Raw genomic sequence first — 16,959 nt, 5'->3', positions numbered from 1 at the left:
CCACTTCTGTCCTTCACTACCTGATAGGCTCTGCCAGTAGGGGGTGCTAAAGGGAGACTAGAAGGCTGGAGAGGGAAGAATAGGACTTCAATCTGTTTCTTATTCCTGGGAGTGTCACCCCAGCAATGCTGCTTCACCCTCGCAGCTACTCTTCCTTCCTGTAACAGAGCTGAATCTGTTAGCAGTTTTTCCAACTTCCGCTTTATTGTGTCTCCCTAAAAGATGCCAGCTCAGCTGTCTGGCACCCTCTCCTCAAAGGTCTGGGTCCCAGGTTCATGAACACCTGCCTCCGAATTTATAGACACCAACACCAGCTGGACAGAGGTCTGAGTTCCATTACACAGACCATCCCCCCTCCTCCAAGCCCTAAATTGTAATCATTCCAATTCCTTTCCTTTGTTCCTCTAGATCTGTAGTGCTAGTTGCTTCCTACATGTGTTACATCCATGATACCTTACAGTTTTTTTGTGTTTTGTTTTTTTGCCTTTTGAGTTACCCAGTTAACACCCCTGTACTGAGTTAACAGTTCTTTACATTAAATTCTCTGTTAGAGTAACTAATACCATCTCCCTCTTTGAACCAGACCCTGACGCAGGGTCCTGACTAATGCAACTAGTATTACAACACAGCCTTGGGAGAGATAAGACTGGAGTATCTATCATAACAAGTATTTCTCATGACTTTTTTCAAATGGGGAAGCTTACCTTGTTCTGGAATGACCTCGAAATATGCCCGGATACCTGATAGCCTTGGTATCTGAGGAGACTTAAATGTCACCAACATGAGATTATTTGTTGAAACAAATGACATTAATGTTCTTGTGGGTTCACAAATTCTGAAACCAGATAACAAAACAAAAGCACATAAATAATAGGCTATTGAGGATCGGACCTCCATCCACCACTAATTCCACACATTTCTTGGGCCATTCACACAGTTCCTGTGAATCAGACTCTGCCAGCCAGGTCTTCATCAATTAGTGGCCAGAGGGCACTACAGGTGGAGCGGAGCTGATATAGCCGCAGAAATTTTTGTCCAGTGACTAATGAAGAATCCTCTTGGATGGCTGTCACTGGACACTCCTTGAGAGCAAACAAGGTATACAGGCAGGGTATTTAATAGCTAAAGTCACGGGCTTTTCACCAGGGAAAACTGGGTTCAAAACTCAGCTCTAGGGCTTCCCTGGTGGCGCAGTGGTTGAGAATCTGCCTGCCAATGCAGGGGACACGGGTTCGAGCCCTGGTCTGGGAAGATCCCACATGCCGCGGAGCAAATGGGCCCGTGTGCCACAACTACTGAGCCTGCGCGTCTGGAGCCTGTGCTCCACAACAAGAGAGGCTGCGATAGTGAGAGGCCCGCGCACCGCGATGAAGAGCGGCCCCCGCTTGCCACAACTAGAGAAAGCCCTCGCACAGAAACGAAGACCCAACACAGCCATAAATAAATAAATAAATAAATTTAAAAAACAAACAAACAAAAAACTCAGCTCTGTCACTTAACTGGGCAATGAAGTAACTAGTTCTTCATAAATGCCAGTTTCCCAACTCTGAAATGGTAGTAATAATAATAGTATACTCCTCATAGCATTGTGGTGAGGATTAAATGAGATAATAACTAAATATGTCTGGGAATAGTGAAAAGAAACCAAAAACAGTGATTGAGGGGTGAGCGTCAGTGGCAAAATTACTTTTCACTACAAATCTTTAGACACTGTTTGAATTTTTAACATGTTCATTCACCACCAAAATATAAATAAGTAATACTTACATAAAATACTATTATATACATTCATAAACACTATTTAAAATGATAATATAATTCATTTGCCTTTTAGCACGAGTAAAAATAGCAAATTCTTAATAAAGCCTAACTGACATTACTAGGTTACCAAAATATTAAGCACTCATAAAAAGATGTCTACTAGTGAGTAAGAAATACTAGGATATGTATATGCATATGTGTATGTAATTATGTACACGTATGAATGAAAGAATGTATGCAAAAATATAACAGACATTTATTCTGGGTAATGGGAATGTAAGATAATTGACATTGTTTTCTCTGGTTGACCTCACTTTCACAATAAACATTGTGTTATCTTTATAAGGAAAAAAATTTGTTTTACTAATGCTATGCAATCATAATAGAATATTTAGTCTCACATTCTATTGAAACAGTAACCTTCACGGTGATTGCAATGAAAGTAAAATTAAACCAAAAAAAAAAAAATCTGAAATATATATCAGAACTATTGACTGAAGTTCCCAATGATTTTGACTGTTGTGTGCTACAAGTGAAAAGCAAACACTGTGTCTGATAGGCTCTGGCTAATACAGGGGGCACTAAATAGGGCAAGGGTCAATCTTTGACCTCATGAGTATACACAAAAATGGTTTAAAAAAATCCAAGGGCAAGCCAGATACTTCAAAAGAGAGACATTGTAAAAATTCTTTTCACTTGCCAACTAGAGTGCCTGCATAATACCTATACAAGATGGTGCTCCGGATTGGCAAGAGGGAGTCGTAAATGTTCAGGGAGTCGGTGACACAGTTGTCGGCTTCAATCCGGACGGACTCTATTGAGAGACGGATCAGGTGGCCCACTATGGCCACCAGCTTGAAGTGGCACATCAGCCTCCCTGAGGTTGCTGAGATCTCCAGAGGGTAGCGGAGAGACAGGTGATCTGCGTAGAAGTACTGAGAGCAGCCTTTGTCTGTGGAGACAGCACTTTATTTTGCTTTGTTTTGTTTTTGGAATGATTTTTCTAGAAATCTTTATAGAAGAGTAAAGAGCAAAAGAGCTCACATGGAGAATATCTGCTGTCTTTGCCAGCCTGGAATCCACTCTCATCTCTTCTGATAACAGCACCTGGATTTTACTTTGAGAAACTACTCCTACCCTGTTCATGTGGCTTGGTTGGGGTTAAACTCACCCTAGGTCCAGAAGTGAGCACATGGCCCAGACTGACCAATCAGAGCCAAAGCAGCTGTTTCAGGAGTGGGCACGTCAGCCAATCTGAGACAATGAAACTCAGCCCAAGGACTTCTCAAAATACAGGTGAGGTTTTTTCCACCATGGTAGCTAAACTGATAAATCATAAGCTTGGATCTGCTGGTGGCCATTTATGCCACCACATTGGAAGAACCCACTTGATGAAGTCTCAGCAGAAGGAAAGAAAAATGCAGAGTCCTGACGATATTTTATCTTAGAACCTGGACCCAACCATGCCTGCAGCCAGCATATTCCACGTATGTCCCAGTTATATGAGGCAATCACGTTTCTTTTGTGCTTAAGCTAGTTTGAATATATTATATCTGTCACTTGCAATGGAAAGAACACTAACAAACACCATCATGTGAACAGGAAAACTACAGCCATAAAGGATACTGATTTGGAGGCAGTGGGGGTGTGTAGGTTGGAGGGCGGGGGAGAAACCACAGACATAATTTACCAGATCCTATGGTTGAAGAGTAATCTGACCGAAGCCCAGCTGCATTGAAAAAGCACATAGAAAAAACACTATCAGTCCCAGCATTTCATTTTGTTAGAATTTTGCTTAGTAAAAATATCTTGTCCTTTAAAAGCAATCCAACATATCTGGGATTTGCTTTAAAATAATCCTGTGAGGGTGAAAGGGAGGTTATTTAGGTTTTTAGAGATCAAATAGGACAGCTATGAGTTGATAGTTGTTGAAGCTGAGTAAAGTGTGTAAGAGTTCATTAAACGATTCTCTTTACTTTTGTGCTTGAAATCATCTGTTGTAACAACTTTTAAACATTTTTTGAAGATAAAAAAGCTACTAAACATGATAATAATTGGTTCTATATCTGAAGTAGTATATGTGGTACAGAATTTTCCACTAGAGTTTTTTTTATTGATTCATTACTTATTACAAATACTTATCAACTACCTACTATATGCCTAACATATATATATATAATTTAAATCAAAATAGAAAACTGCATAAATTTGGGGTTAAACAATAATTAAACCACTTTACTGTCAAGACAAATGATGGAATTTGCATTCTGACTGTGTTTTGGGCAGGCCATTTTGGAGCATTGGGGCACACCATAGAACATAGGCGCAGTTCTGTCTGAACAAGGGAAGAAACAAGGAAGGTAAACCTCAGCAAAATTTTCCTTCTCCAGGACTTTGTCCCTTGGAGCCTTAGTTTGAAGATGCCTGAAGCCAAATTAAATATAGAGAAGGGTACGCTTTAATAAATTCATTTTCATGTATATTCTGACCCCAATTCTATTGTCTAATCACTGTATATAACATTTAGCAACTTCCTTTATCAATGTAGCTCCAATGTCTTCAGCTAATCTTGTTCCACTGGGATTGTGGAGGAGAATACAGTCATTCCTCAGTATCCACAGGGGATTGGCTCCAGGACCCCCAAGGATACCAAAATTCATGAATGCTCAAGTCCCTTATGTAAAATGGCATAGTATTTGCATAAAACCTATGCACATCCTCCTGTATACTTTAAATCATCTCTAGATTACTTCTAATACCTAATACAGTGTAAATGCTGTGTAAATAGTCACCAGCCTATGGCAAATTCAAGTTTCGCTTTTTGGAACTTTCTGGGATATTTTTTCCAAATATTTTCTATCCATGGTTGGCTGAATCCATGAATGCAAAGTCCATGGATATAGAGGGAAGACTGTACTTCACAGCAACATTGACTACAATAATGACAGTATCAAGAGTGCTGCAGGAAGGAGTGCTTGAGGGAGAATTACCCAACAATCACCATTTAGTACCACAGAGTCCATGTCCACAGCCAGACCCTGCAGGCTCCCCACGGAGGTCCGGTTTATGACGCTTGTCTGGATGGAGTCCTTCAAGATGGCAGCCACACACTCCTCACAGAAGATATGGCCCTTGGCATGTGGCATGACAAACACAAGCCAAAAGTGGACAAGGAGGCCACCTTTGTTGTTACTGCTGTAGTGAAAAGAGAAAGAAGTTCAGGGATACCTCTTAGGAAGTAGACTTTCATAAGGAACCAGTGACCCACGTGATAAATTCAAGGTGAGGCCAATGAACACATCCTTCAACTGAACATAACTTCCTTCTTTAGGAAGCCATTGACTCCTATCACGGGAATTTGGAAAGGAAAGCATCATGGTATGTGTATTCTTGTGCTGTGTTCAAATCTAGAACCATTAGTATATTTTGCATCTCCATGGAGAATATACTATTTCTATGGATGTCAATCAGTATTCACTGCTATTACAAATAACAACAGTTAGAATGTTTGATAGCTCGCCATGTCCAGACACAGTGTTAAATCTGCTTTATCCCATTTAATCTTTTGAGGAAGGTCCTGTTACGCTTCCAGTTTTACAGATGAGGAAATTAAGGTCATCTACAACTCAAAATCACACAGCTACTGAGTAGCAAATCAGGAATCAAGCCTAATTTGGTTTTCAATCTGACCCTGGAGTAGGAGCTCTTACCTGCACAAATATTGTCATATTTATGACAATTATGAAAAAAACATAAGATAGTGTTCTATAGCACATAATTTGGGAAATGGAAGGTGAAGGAGAGGAAACAAATTGCTTTACTCCAAGACTTCTCAGTGCCTTTAATCTGCCCAAACGGATGTGACTCTCTGCAGATATATTAGGGGTGGGGGGAGGTGGGATACAGTACAAGGCACACAAATTTTCCTAAAAATTATTTGACCATGGGATCCTTTTTTTCTCAGAAGATCTCTAGCGACCAGTTTTTTTACCGAACATATTTTGAGAGACATTGACTGGTCTGTGTCTTCTGTTTGCCCTCACCCAATATAGTGGACGTGTTTATGGTCATTTTGCCCAGTGGCATTAATACAAAGGTCTAGGATCCCACTTCTGGAAAGAGGGCAGGCTTTGGTAAATGAAGAAAAAAACTCAGCATGTAGCGTGACAAAGAGTTCGGCTGCAGGTTTCCCTGGTGGCGCAGTGGTTAAGAATCCGCCTGCCAATGCAGGGCACATGGGTTCGAGTCCTGGTCTGGGAAGATCCCACATGCCTCGGAGCAACTAAGCCGGTGCGCCACAACTACTGAGCCTGAGCTCTAGAGCACCCGAGCCACAACTGCTGAGTCTCGTGTGCCACAACTACTGAAGCCCATGCACCTAGAGCCGGTGCTCCGCAACAAGAGAAGCCACCGCAATGAGAAGCCTGTGCACCACAATGAAGAGTAGCCCCTGCTCGCCGCAACTAGAGAAAGCCCGTGCACAGCAACGAAGACCCAACGCAGCCAAAAATAAATACATACATAAAAATACAAATACATACATAAAAATACATACATAAAGTCTTCAAAATAAATAAATAAATAAAGGGGGGAAAAAAGAGTTGGGTTGTTATTGTGCTAGAAGGGTATTAACCCACAACTGCCCCCAAGAGGTTACTTGAGAATGGCGCTCTTTCAGCCCTTCCACAGCCTTTTGAGGTATTTACAGCAGTGAACGTAGAAGTCCCAAAGCAAGGGACATTCATTACCTGACATCTGCAACGACCGACTGCTTGTAAAATTTGGAGAAGGCAGATGTTGTATAAACCAGGTTTACCTGCAAAAGAACCAAGATGTCTGAAGTCTTTCAAATTGGCTTCCTCTCATGATACCCAGTGTGCCGTAGGTCCAAGCTCTGACAGTTAGCAAGGAGAAAAGCAAGGCTCAAACTAAAGGCCTCTAAGGCCAAACCCAGACATTATTCCTTGAATTCAAATAAATTCTTACTTCCTGTATCACGGTTACTTACTGTCATTCTGCTGTCTGTGAAGATTAATCAGCTACCTTTATTCATTTATTGCTGTCTTTAGACACCCTAACCAAGCTTAACTGCTGCATTCTGCCTACTCCAAAAGTTAATTTTCTCCACAATGAATGAGTGAAACTCCTTTAAGCGTATTTTCAAGGTATTCGGCCCAACTTCTTTTCTACCAATGCACCCATGGAAAATGTATATTAGCCGCTAGAGGGCGCGTCATGCCCACAGTCCAACTTCCACATCCCACTGCAGAACTCTCCAGTTTCCAGGGACACACCCAGATCTTTTAAAACACCATAAATGGATCTCAAAAGAGAGCTATTTCAGTCAATTGACTGTTTGCCCTTACTTAGCATTTCTAAAACCAATTTCTTCTGCCAAATCTTCTCCTCCTGTAGTCCCCTTTTTACATAATAGCAAAATCACCTACCTAATTGCCCAGGAGAAAAAAACAAAAAACGAAAAACCTTAGAAATAATATAGCATTGTGGAAAAAAATGGGCCATGGAGTTTAAATTCACTATGCAACACAGAACACATTACCGAGGCCTGCTGAGCTTCTTTTTTTTTTTTTTTTTTAACATCTTTATTGGAGTATAATTGCTTTACAATGGTGTGTTAGTTTCTGCTTTACAACAAAGTGAATCAGTTATACATACACATATGTCCCCATATCTCTTCCCTCTTGCATCTCCCTCCCTCCCACCCTCCCTATCCCACCCTTCTAGGTGGTCACAAAGCACCGAGCTGATCTCCCTGTGCTATGCAGCTGCTTCCCACTAGCTATCTATTTTACGTTTGGTAGTGTATATATGTCCATGCCACTCTCTCACTTTGTCACAGCTTACCCTTCCCCCTCCAATATCCTCAAGTCCATTCTCTAGGTCTGTGTCTTTATTCTCCTCTTGCCCCTAGGTTCATTATGACCTTTTTTTTTTTTTCCTTAGATTCTATATATATGTGTTAGCATACGGTATTTGTTTTTCTCTTTCTGTCTCTCTCTTTTTTAATCTGTAAAGTGGTGATCAAAATGCCTACCTCGTTGGGTGGGATGTTAAATAACTATAATAAAATGCATTGAGTGCAATACTAACTATACAAACAGGGTCTACACAAAGCCAGCATTGACTCTGCAGGAGGCCGGGGAGGATTTCGCAGAGAAGGAGGCTTTTTGATGGGTCATGAATGACGGGTGGAATTTCACTCCATAGAAATTGGACAGACGGCTTTAGGTCCTGAGTGAATAGCAGCAGAAACCAGGGCTGCCAGACATGTAAATGCAATGATTATTCATAACACAAGTAATGACTGCCTTAGATCACAAGGTTTCTGTTGGGAGAAAGTGGTAAGAAATGAGACTGGGACAATCAGGGGACAGATTTAGAAAAGTGCTTGCCTGCTATTCTTAAGAATCAGTATTTTATCCTGCCATTCTTAAGAATCAGTATTTTATCCTTAAGCCAAAGGAGAAATGTTATTTTTGAAGGATAACTTCAGCAGTAGAGAGGAATGGCTTTGGGTGTTGAAGGAAGAATACTGCCTGGGATTGGAAAAATGGTAAAGAGATTTTAAAAGAAAGCCCATCTCCTTGGGCTAATTTGAGGGATAATTGATATATTGAAATGGTAAAGGGTTTTGCACTTTACCCCGTATATACGAGGCCTTCAATCAATAAGCCTGCTACCGTCTTTGCTCGCTCGATCTCTCTCAGCCCTTCTTCATTTTACACTGCAGAGTGCCTGTCACTGCAGGAGAGTCGCCACTGCTAGGCCACCCTCTCTATTACTGTGCAGGTGCAGACTGGCAGAAACTTTCTATTGGTAATAGGTACCAAGAGCCATGATAAATATTCTCCTATGTGACCAATTATACTTTTAGGAAATCAGCTAAGGAAGTAATCAGAGATACACACAATTTACGTGGTGGTCTCGTTATAGTGTTATCTGTTAATAGCAAAAATTGGAAACAACTTAAATATCCAATAAAAAGGGACTTGCCAACTTGAAGCTATCAAAACTTATGCTTTTTAAAGAATATGAACTTGCATAGAAACATGCAATCTTATGTTAAGAGGAAAAAGTCAGATTATAAAACTGAATATCTACTAATACTCCAATATGGCCCTATGTCCTGTGTCTACGTGGTCCAGAATCAAAAGGGGCTCTATCTCTGGAGACGATGTTAAAGGAGATTATATTTTTTAAGTACTTTTGTAAATTTTATAAATTTTTACAATAAATACGTATCAGTTAGTTCTACAATAGGAAAGGTTTTTTGTTTGTTTGTTTTTAAGTGAAGAGATGCCAGTGCATCAAGATTGAAATAAATCTGTATGGATCACAGAATTAATCAGTATGCATGTAATTTCTGTACTGGAAGGCATTTTAAATATCACCTGATCCAATTCTTTTATTTTATAGATAAGAAAAACTGAAGCTCAGAGAGCCATTTCTTTTTACTTTCAGGAGAAAAAAAAAAGTAAGCAATTCTATCAAATAAGCAATTTTATCTTACAACCAAGATGAGCTAAATCCCATGTTTCCCTGAGTTCTTCCTTCATCCACCCTGCTCACCTATGACACTGTAACCCCAACCCCCCATCCCTTACCCCCTGACCTCACCTTCCCCAGCCTTTCAAGCTCCCCCCATCACCTCACCACTTGCTGCACGGTCCGGGCCACTGATAGAAATTCCCTGGACTCCTTCTGTCGGTATTCAGGAAGAAACTCAATGTTGGTGATGCGAAACATCCCAGCAAAGTAAAAAGCATCTCTGCTTTCTGTCTTACCTGTAAGAGAGGAGAGAAGGTGGTTAGGAGGCTTTCCATCTGTGTGACAGTGAGGCGTTGTCTGATCTATGTCACTATCGGGCTCCTAAAATGATTTTATTTTAGACAGCTTCTTTAAGCTGTTTTTTTTTTTTTTAATTTATTTGTATTTAATTTATTTATTTGTGGCTGCATTGGGTCTTCGTTGCTGCGCGCAGGCTTTATCTAGTTGGCTGTGAGCGGGGGCTACTCTTCGTTGCGGAGCACGTGCTTCTCATTGAGGTGGCTTCTCTTGTTGTGGAGCACAGGCTCTAGGTGTCCGGGCTTCAGTAGTTGTGGCTCGCGGGCTTTAGAGTGCAGGCTCAGTAGTTGTGGTGCACGGGCTTAGTTGCTCCGCGGCATGTGGGATCTTCCCGGACCAGGGCTCGAACCCGTGTCCCCTGCATTGGCAGGCATTAGCAGGCAGATTCTTAACCACTGTGCCACTAGGGAAGTCCTAGACAGCTTCATATTTTACAGACTGTGAAGCTCTAAATGTAGTTAATAACATCTCCTTGGATCAGAGAAAGGTTTATTGCAGGGCCAAGCAAGGAGAACCTTTCTCTGATCCAAGCTCCGTTTCGGTTCGTTTGGTCTCACTGTGTGTTGAGCACACAAACTTACGTTCAGTAACACATGGTCTTCTTGATGAGCTGTCCACCTCATTTCTGTTAAAAAAAAAAAAAACATCACAAGCCCCAAATGGAGTCCTTTGCTCCCAAGGCTGCAAACCAAGACTTAATTACAGTTTCACATTCTCTCAGGAATGCGACCTTTAAACAGAAATTTCCTGATCAACACTAGTGTGGTAATCTGCATGATAAAGACCCCTGCTGTTCCCTTCCCCCAAAATTTGATGGCCTGGCCTGAAACAATCCTTTCTTTTCTTTTGCTAATAGCTTCCTTGCCCCACCCTCTTTCTGCCTATAAAATCCTTCCATTTTTGTACACCCCCTCAGAGAGCCCTTTTATTTACTAGAAGGGATGCTGCCAGATTCATAAGCCATTGAATAAAGCCAATTAGATCATCAGATTTACTTGGTTGAATTTTTGTTTTTTAACATTTCTCAAGGCCACCGTCCATGCCCAAATTTCATGTATCAAAATTAACCTCTGTTGTTTGTTGAACAGTTCTCACTTATTTATACCAGTTTTCCTTTGCTTGTACTGGTCTGTTTTTCTGAAATGCCCTTCTCTGATTTTCACACAACCAACAAATCAACTCTTCACAATGATGTCCCAAAACCTTGTACAAAAATGCAAGGGCAATGCAAATATATCAGTTCAGGGCTGGCAGAGAACTGAAGGGAAATAAACTGGTTTGCTCTGGATTGGGGTTGTATGCCTTTTGTGTTTTTCTTAATTGCTCATTGACTTGACTGCCCCCACTAGTCTGTAAAGACAGATTCTTTCCTGTCTACCACTCTGTTCCATGCTTATCACAGGGCCCAGCTCATCGTGGGCACTCCCAAGATGTGTCAAATGAATTTTCAAGAACCAGTTCATGAAGCCTTATCTAGACTCTATTCCTGGGCAGGTTGTTGGATGTCTCCCTTCTGTGATTGCAAAGTAATTGCTTGAGAAAAAAAAAAAAAATCAACTCACACTCCCTCTCTAGTACTGAACTGTGAGATTTTTTGAAAGTAGAAAAATGCATCTGTGAGCTTTTTGAAGGTAGGAGATGTATCTTGGTGTGCCTGATATCTTACATTGTGCCACACCAATTATAGGTGGTCAATTTCTATATGTAAATGAACTGAACTGTTCAAGACAATATTCATTCATTCTTTGCCTATAAATCTAGCTTTCCAACCAAATTTTAATATCCTTGAGAGTACACATATCTTGTATCAAGTATATTAATATGCATAGGGTGGGAAGTCCAACATAAATAAATGCTGTAGTTACTGAGCTGCTTGGGTAAGTACTCTCTAAGAAAGAACTTAGTTATGACTCCTATCCAAAAGGATCAATAAGACTGACAAAAACAATCAATTGGGTAAACAAAAACATAAAAACAGAGGAGAGAAAGACGCATGAGTAAAATGAAGCTCAGGGAGCTAGAAATATAAGGTTGCCTAGAAACAGGCAGTGGGTGGATGAGGAAATAAAACAGCTTAGCCTTCCATTCATTTTTTAAAGCTAAAAATGCATTACATTTCTGAACCAGTCAGAAGCTCCTGAGCATTCTCCTCAGCTCTTCTCATCCTATCCCCCCATCTCTGCTCCTCTGGGAAGAAAGCAGTGGTGGTAAAAGAAGAAATGGGAAAGACAATTCTGGCTTCTTCCTTAAAACCTCAACAGTTTTGAAAATGACTGTCAGTCTGAGAAATAAGAAAATTCTATCAGAAACCCCAAAGGTCAGATCAGGCCTGCATTGCTGATGCAGAACTCACAGGGCAAGCCTTAACCCCAAAGGTACACAGATTTCAACTCACTGATATAGAGCCACAGCAGTGTCCAGGCTACGACCGCTAGGATGAACAAAAATACTGTGAAGAGAATGATTTTGTTTTGGATGTTCCAAAAGGGAGCTTTCTTCTTGAGTTGCTTCTTGGGTTTGGCTTTGTTGACGGGTTTTCTCGGTGGTCGTCTCCCTGGCAGCTTCCCTTGGACACTGACCACCTGAACTGAGATATTGGATATCTTCAAAAGAATGAAAGATGTGTTAACAGTTAGAAGTAGTCTAGAGCTTAAATGCAACCACCTAGTCAGGAGAATCTTGGTGCTAAAAGGCCTAAATACGTCAAATTATTTACATAAGCATTGACTTGCATTGAATCACACAGTTAAGACCAATCAGAAAAAAACAGATGGTATATGAACTCTAGTGAAATGGTTCCCAGGCCCTCAACTGGTCCCCTCAACTCTCCAACTCTGCTAAACTGACACTGTAGAGGATAGGCCTGAATTTTATGGAGTGTAGACTAGAGGACCTGAAGGTCAGACAGGATTCTATGGCGGTTGATTCATCTGTCCACCACTCTGGGGATGTGTGTGTTTGTACGATATAGCTTTTCTCCCACAATCAGTGTCTTCTGGGCTGAGGCAGATTGAAAGTAGGAATAGAAGTGAGTTCCTCAGAGAAACTAATTGATTTCCTAATTATGGCTTGGAGACCTGGTGGTAATGATACCGAGCAGGACCCTGTGGGACTCCTGGGCACAAAAGCCTTTCTGTGTCCCCCATTTTTTGATTACAGGAAAAAGGCTTCATTCAGCCTCCATGACCTTCCCTGAGTTCCAACAAGCTGGTTCAAACAGTTGCTAAATAGGGAAAGGAGGGGATGCAGAGACAAGGGAGGAAAAGTCAAAAGAAACAATAGTGCAGCCTTGGGGCAAGGTCCTGGTCCCCCATCAAGGGATATACATAACAGTATCTGTGAGCTGAAAGGATGATTAAAAAATAAAGAATGAAATAGGGGACTCATGTTAGATTAGAAAATTACCGGGTTTAGTGCAAGGTGTTATGTGCAACAGGAAAAAATACATTATTTGACTCTTTCCCCTCCTCTTTTTCTCCTCTATCCTCTGTCATTTGATGCTGTGAATTCTTTAATAATGTAAGTGAGAGTTTAACTTCTTTGAAGGAGAGATTTATACATGTCAGGGTAACTAAACTTCAGTGACAAAATAACTTTTAACCACACATTCTTTTAAAGGCAAGAATATGGAACACCAGTTCCAAAGAAATAATCTCTCTTTCGAGCTCTCCTCTAAGAATGCTCTCACTCTCTCTTACTCTCTCTCTCACTGTTCCCTACAAAATACATGTCTTCCAGTCTTTAATCCTACAAATTAATGGGATAATATGTGGCCAAGAACATTCTAAATTATTCATGGCTCCCTCATTCTTTTTGCCAAACATTCCTGTCAACCCCTGGAGTGAAATGTAGCTTATATGCCTCCTGTTGAAATTGAACTAGACCAGATCTCATCTAATGTGATGTCCTGCAGGACTGAGGATGGTGTTTCTAAAGAGAAAAACATTCTGTTGTTGGATGACTTGACTATGGTGTCAAGCTACTTTCAAATATTCCCCCCAAGAAGTAAAAAAGGAAAACACACAGAAATGCTAGCCCATGTAGAACTGACAAGGTCAAGGTTTGGTCTTTAAGTGCGAGTACACATTATAGGCAGTCTCAGTTAGCCCTGATTAAATTTTAAAGTGGAATTTGTGTAGAGATCAGTACCATTTCCCTGGAGTTTTAGAAAAACAGCTGCAAATCAATTGCCAAGTACAGCACTTTAAAACAAGCTCAAATTTGTAAAATCCATTAAGTTCCAAAGGAAGGCTAAGTATTTTATTATTGTTTCCTTTATTTTTGTAAAGTAACTCAGTCTCATTTTACTAAAAGGGTCAGCAATAAATGGCATTCGAGTAACAGAGAAGGCTTCTCTCAATGTACTTACATTCACATCAGCAGGTTTGGATGAAACATCACTGTTTTCTTTGTCCATTTTTAGTTGTTCTGCAGGTGAACATCCAGAGGTACCTCCAAGCCAGTTTTCAGCCCCTTACATTCCCACTTGAGAAGAATTGGTTGCCACATTCAAGCTAGCTTTCAGAGGAAAGGAATCAATTTACCTCCACCGGCTCCAGTTCAGAAACTGAAGCTGACTCATTACAGCAGCTAATGTTAAAGGGACCTAGTAGAGAGGCTTGCAAACCCAAACTAAAGGTTTTTTAATGTTACCCTAATATGAGTCAGGCCTCTCAGAGCCCAGCCTCAAGGCAAAGTTGCCTCACAAGGGTACAGTCCAACAACCCCCAAATATTTACAAGTCATTTATATTTTTGTCTGCATCTACTAAAGTATATTATGAGATCTAATGTATAATCCTCAGCATTGCTTCTTAGAAATCCCCATACTGCCCAGGGGAGGGTGAAATGGGTGAAGGGGGTTAACTGTATGGTGATGGATGGTGATTAGACGTAGGGTGATGATCACATTGCAGTGTATATAAATATCAGTTTATAATGTTGTACACCTGAAATTATATAATGTTTCATACCAATTTTATCTCAATAAGAAAAAAAGAAAAGAAATCCCCCCCACACACACCCATTTCTCTTGCTGGCATCTCAAGCCAACTCCAGAAGCCTCACCGTCCAATTCTGCTCTTAGCTTTCCAGCTACACTCTCTGAAAATCCCTATCCAAGAGGTTGTTTCCCCCCCCCCCCTTTTTTCTCCCCCTTCTCTTGCAGTCCTCAGTAAACCCAGGCCCTTCCTGATGAAAATCCTCTTTTCCCATCTCTCCCATTCGTCCCCATGTCAATCTGAATTAGGTTCAAGGGTAGGAAGCGGAGAGTAATCGTGAGGTGCACCGTCAGGGTTTTCCTCAGTGCACAGGTGGAACAAGGCTCACACATTGCACCCCTTGTCCCTATGACACAGACATGCTTCCCTCTGGGCACTGAGAATCATTGGAAAGCTGATCAATTGCCCTTTAAAGGGGAAGCACTGCTCTGCTGATTTGGACACAAACTCTGCATCATTCAGGGGATGGTCATAAAGAAGCAAGTGAGAAACTGCCTACTGAAAGTGGTGGAAAATTACTAGTTAAAGCCTGACAAACAAATTATGCCATGTTGTACAAATCTGCTTCCTGGCTTTGTTATTTATTTATTTATTTATTTATTTTTAGAATGACTTTTTTTTTTTTAAACGGAGAGTCTTATTTTATTTATGTATTTATTTTTTATTTTTGGCTGTGTTGGGTCTTCGTTTCTGTGCGAGGGCTTTCTCCAGTTGCGGCGAGTGGGGGCCACCCTTCATCGCGGTGCGTGGGCCTCTCACTGTCGCGGCCTCTCCCGTTGCGGAGCACAGGCTCCAGATGCGCAGGCTCAGTAGCTGTGGCTCACGGGCTCAGTTGCTCCGCGGCATGTGGGATCTTCCCAGACCAGGGCTCGAACCTGTGTGCCCTGCATTGGCAGGCAGATTCTTAACCACTGCACCACCAGGGAAGCCCCTGTTATTTATTAATAACAGTGATGAAATGACTAATAATGCTTTAGGCTTTATAATGATAAGATTGGGAAATTTAAAAATTTCTTTAATGGCCCATCTTTTTTGTATTATTTCCCTTATTTCTAGAATTACTCATTTCACCAATGTAAGTAAAATATATGTCCCGGGCAGTGGCACTGAAAAGACTTTCTTCTTGAGAGTCAAACTTTAGACAGGCTCCTCTGAGCCCTCTTTGTGATCAGGCCTTATTCTTGGGTTCTGACAGCATCTGCCTACCCAGTTTTAATAAGAATCTTGCTATCAGCTTAGTGAGAATCCCCCCTACCTTGATATCTGATTATCCTTGATATCTGATCAAGTTCTTCATCCTCCATTCTTGATGTATAAATACTTGGCCTGCCTTTAGCAAGAATCCATCTACACTTGGTGTTTCCTCTGAGTAATCTCCCATCCACTGACCTCCTCACTCTGCTCATTTGCCATAAATGACCAGCTGTCTTGACTGTATTTGGAATTGAGCTAAGTTCTATTCTGAAGACTCTTTCCCCTATTACACTAGTACTGAACAAAATCTGTCTTTACAGCTTTTCACTAGTGTGCATCTGTTTTTGTTTTTTTTTTTTCATCTGTTCCTCTTTGACACCAAGAATGGGAAAGGGGCAGCAAATCATAGGAGGCTGAACTACATATACAGAATTTTAAAACAATCATAAAACCAACGACAGGCTAATTTTTTTAAATCTCCATTTGCCAGCAATTCTAAATAATTTCAGTGATAAAATACTCCTCTCTGAAAAAAATCTTTGGTATAAGTTCTAAACAATTGCTTCCATTACAACTGAGTTTTAATAATATATACATAAGCTTCAAAATGAGCACATTTTTATAACTCATTGTTTAATAAATGAGAAATATTATATATATATAGAAGTTAATTTGAAAAACTCCCATTTGTACAGTTGGTCTCAAACACAAGAGGACTCTATGACACATGCTCATTTTGAGAGTAAGTTTCTAACAGTTTGGAATCATTTAAGTTTACTTGGAGCAGAATCCTTGTCTCCTGTGGTACTGCATATTCCTGCACTTAAACAGAATATTCAACATAAGCAATAATAGTGCAATGATTGTAAAGATGAAGAAACAGAATGGCAATTATTTCATATCTGTTACTCCATGTGACCATTCGAAATTAATTAATATTTAAAATGTAAAAGTATACAGAATGTGAACTGCAAGGTATAATATTTTATATATAATATTTTGTCTGTAATATTTATTTTGTTAACTATTTTTTCTAGCAAAATTATGCATACAAAGTCGAATAAAACTTTTTACTGTGTTTTGTTATTGTTTTTTCACTTTATTCCATGTTATTACTGAAAATGTGTTCATTGTATCAA

The 16,959-nt window shown here is 40.4% G+C and overlaps 1 protein-coding gene across 2 annotated transcripts in view; it reads right to left on the bottom strand.

Moving 5' to 3' along the window:
* TMPRSS7 (transmembrane serine protease 7) overlaps window positions 1-14,044 on the bottom strand; it is a 41,843-nt gene extending 27,799 nt beyond the window's left edge. The window contains exons 1-8 of one of the 2 annotated variants that reach the window (XM_061193069.1): window positions 13,997-14,044; window positions 12,023-12,230; window positions 9,436-9,566; window positions 6,510-6,577; window positions 4,763-4,956; window positions 3,452-3,490; window positions 2,485-2,713; window positions 705-835 (exon numbers count right to left, since the gene is read on the bottom strand). In XM_061193069.1, the coding sequence (XP_061049052.1) occupies window positions 705-835; window positions 2,485-2,713; window positions 3,452-3,490; window positions 4,763-4,956; window positions 6,510-6,577; window positions 9,436-9,566; window positions 12,023-12,230; window positions 13,997-14,044 (1,048 nt within the window). Of the gene's footprint in view, window positions 1-704; window positions 836-2,484; window positions 2,714-3,451; window positions 3,491-4,762; window positions 4,957-6,509; window positions 6,578-9,435; window positions 9,567-12,022; window positions 12,231-13,996 lie in introns of those variants that run through there. The other variant, XM_061193070.1, reaches the window with a different exon arrangement.
* Window positions 14,045-16,959: the final 2,915 nt, after the last annotated feature.

The sequence above is a fragment of the Eubalaena glacialis genome, chromosome 6, assembly GCF_028564815.1.
Source record: "Eubalaena glacialis isolate mEubGla1 chromosome 6, mEubGla1.1.hap2.+ XY, whole genome shotgun sequence".
Classification (NCBI taxonomy): domain Eukaryota; kingdom Metazoa; phylum Chordata; class Mammalia; order Artiodactyla; family Balaenidae; genus Eubalaena; species Eubalaena glacialis.
This window is presented reverse-complemented; position numbering and strand designations above follow the sequence as displayed.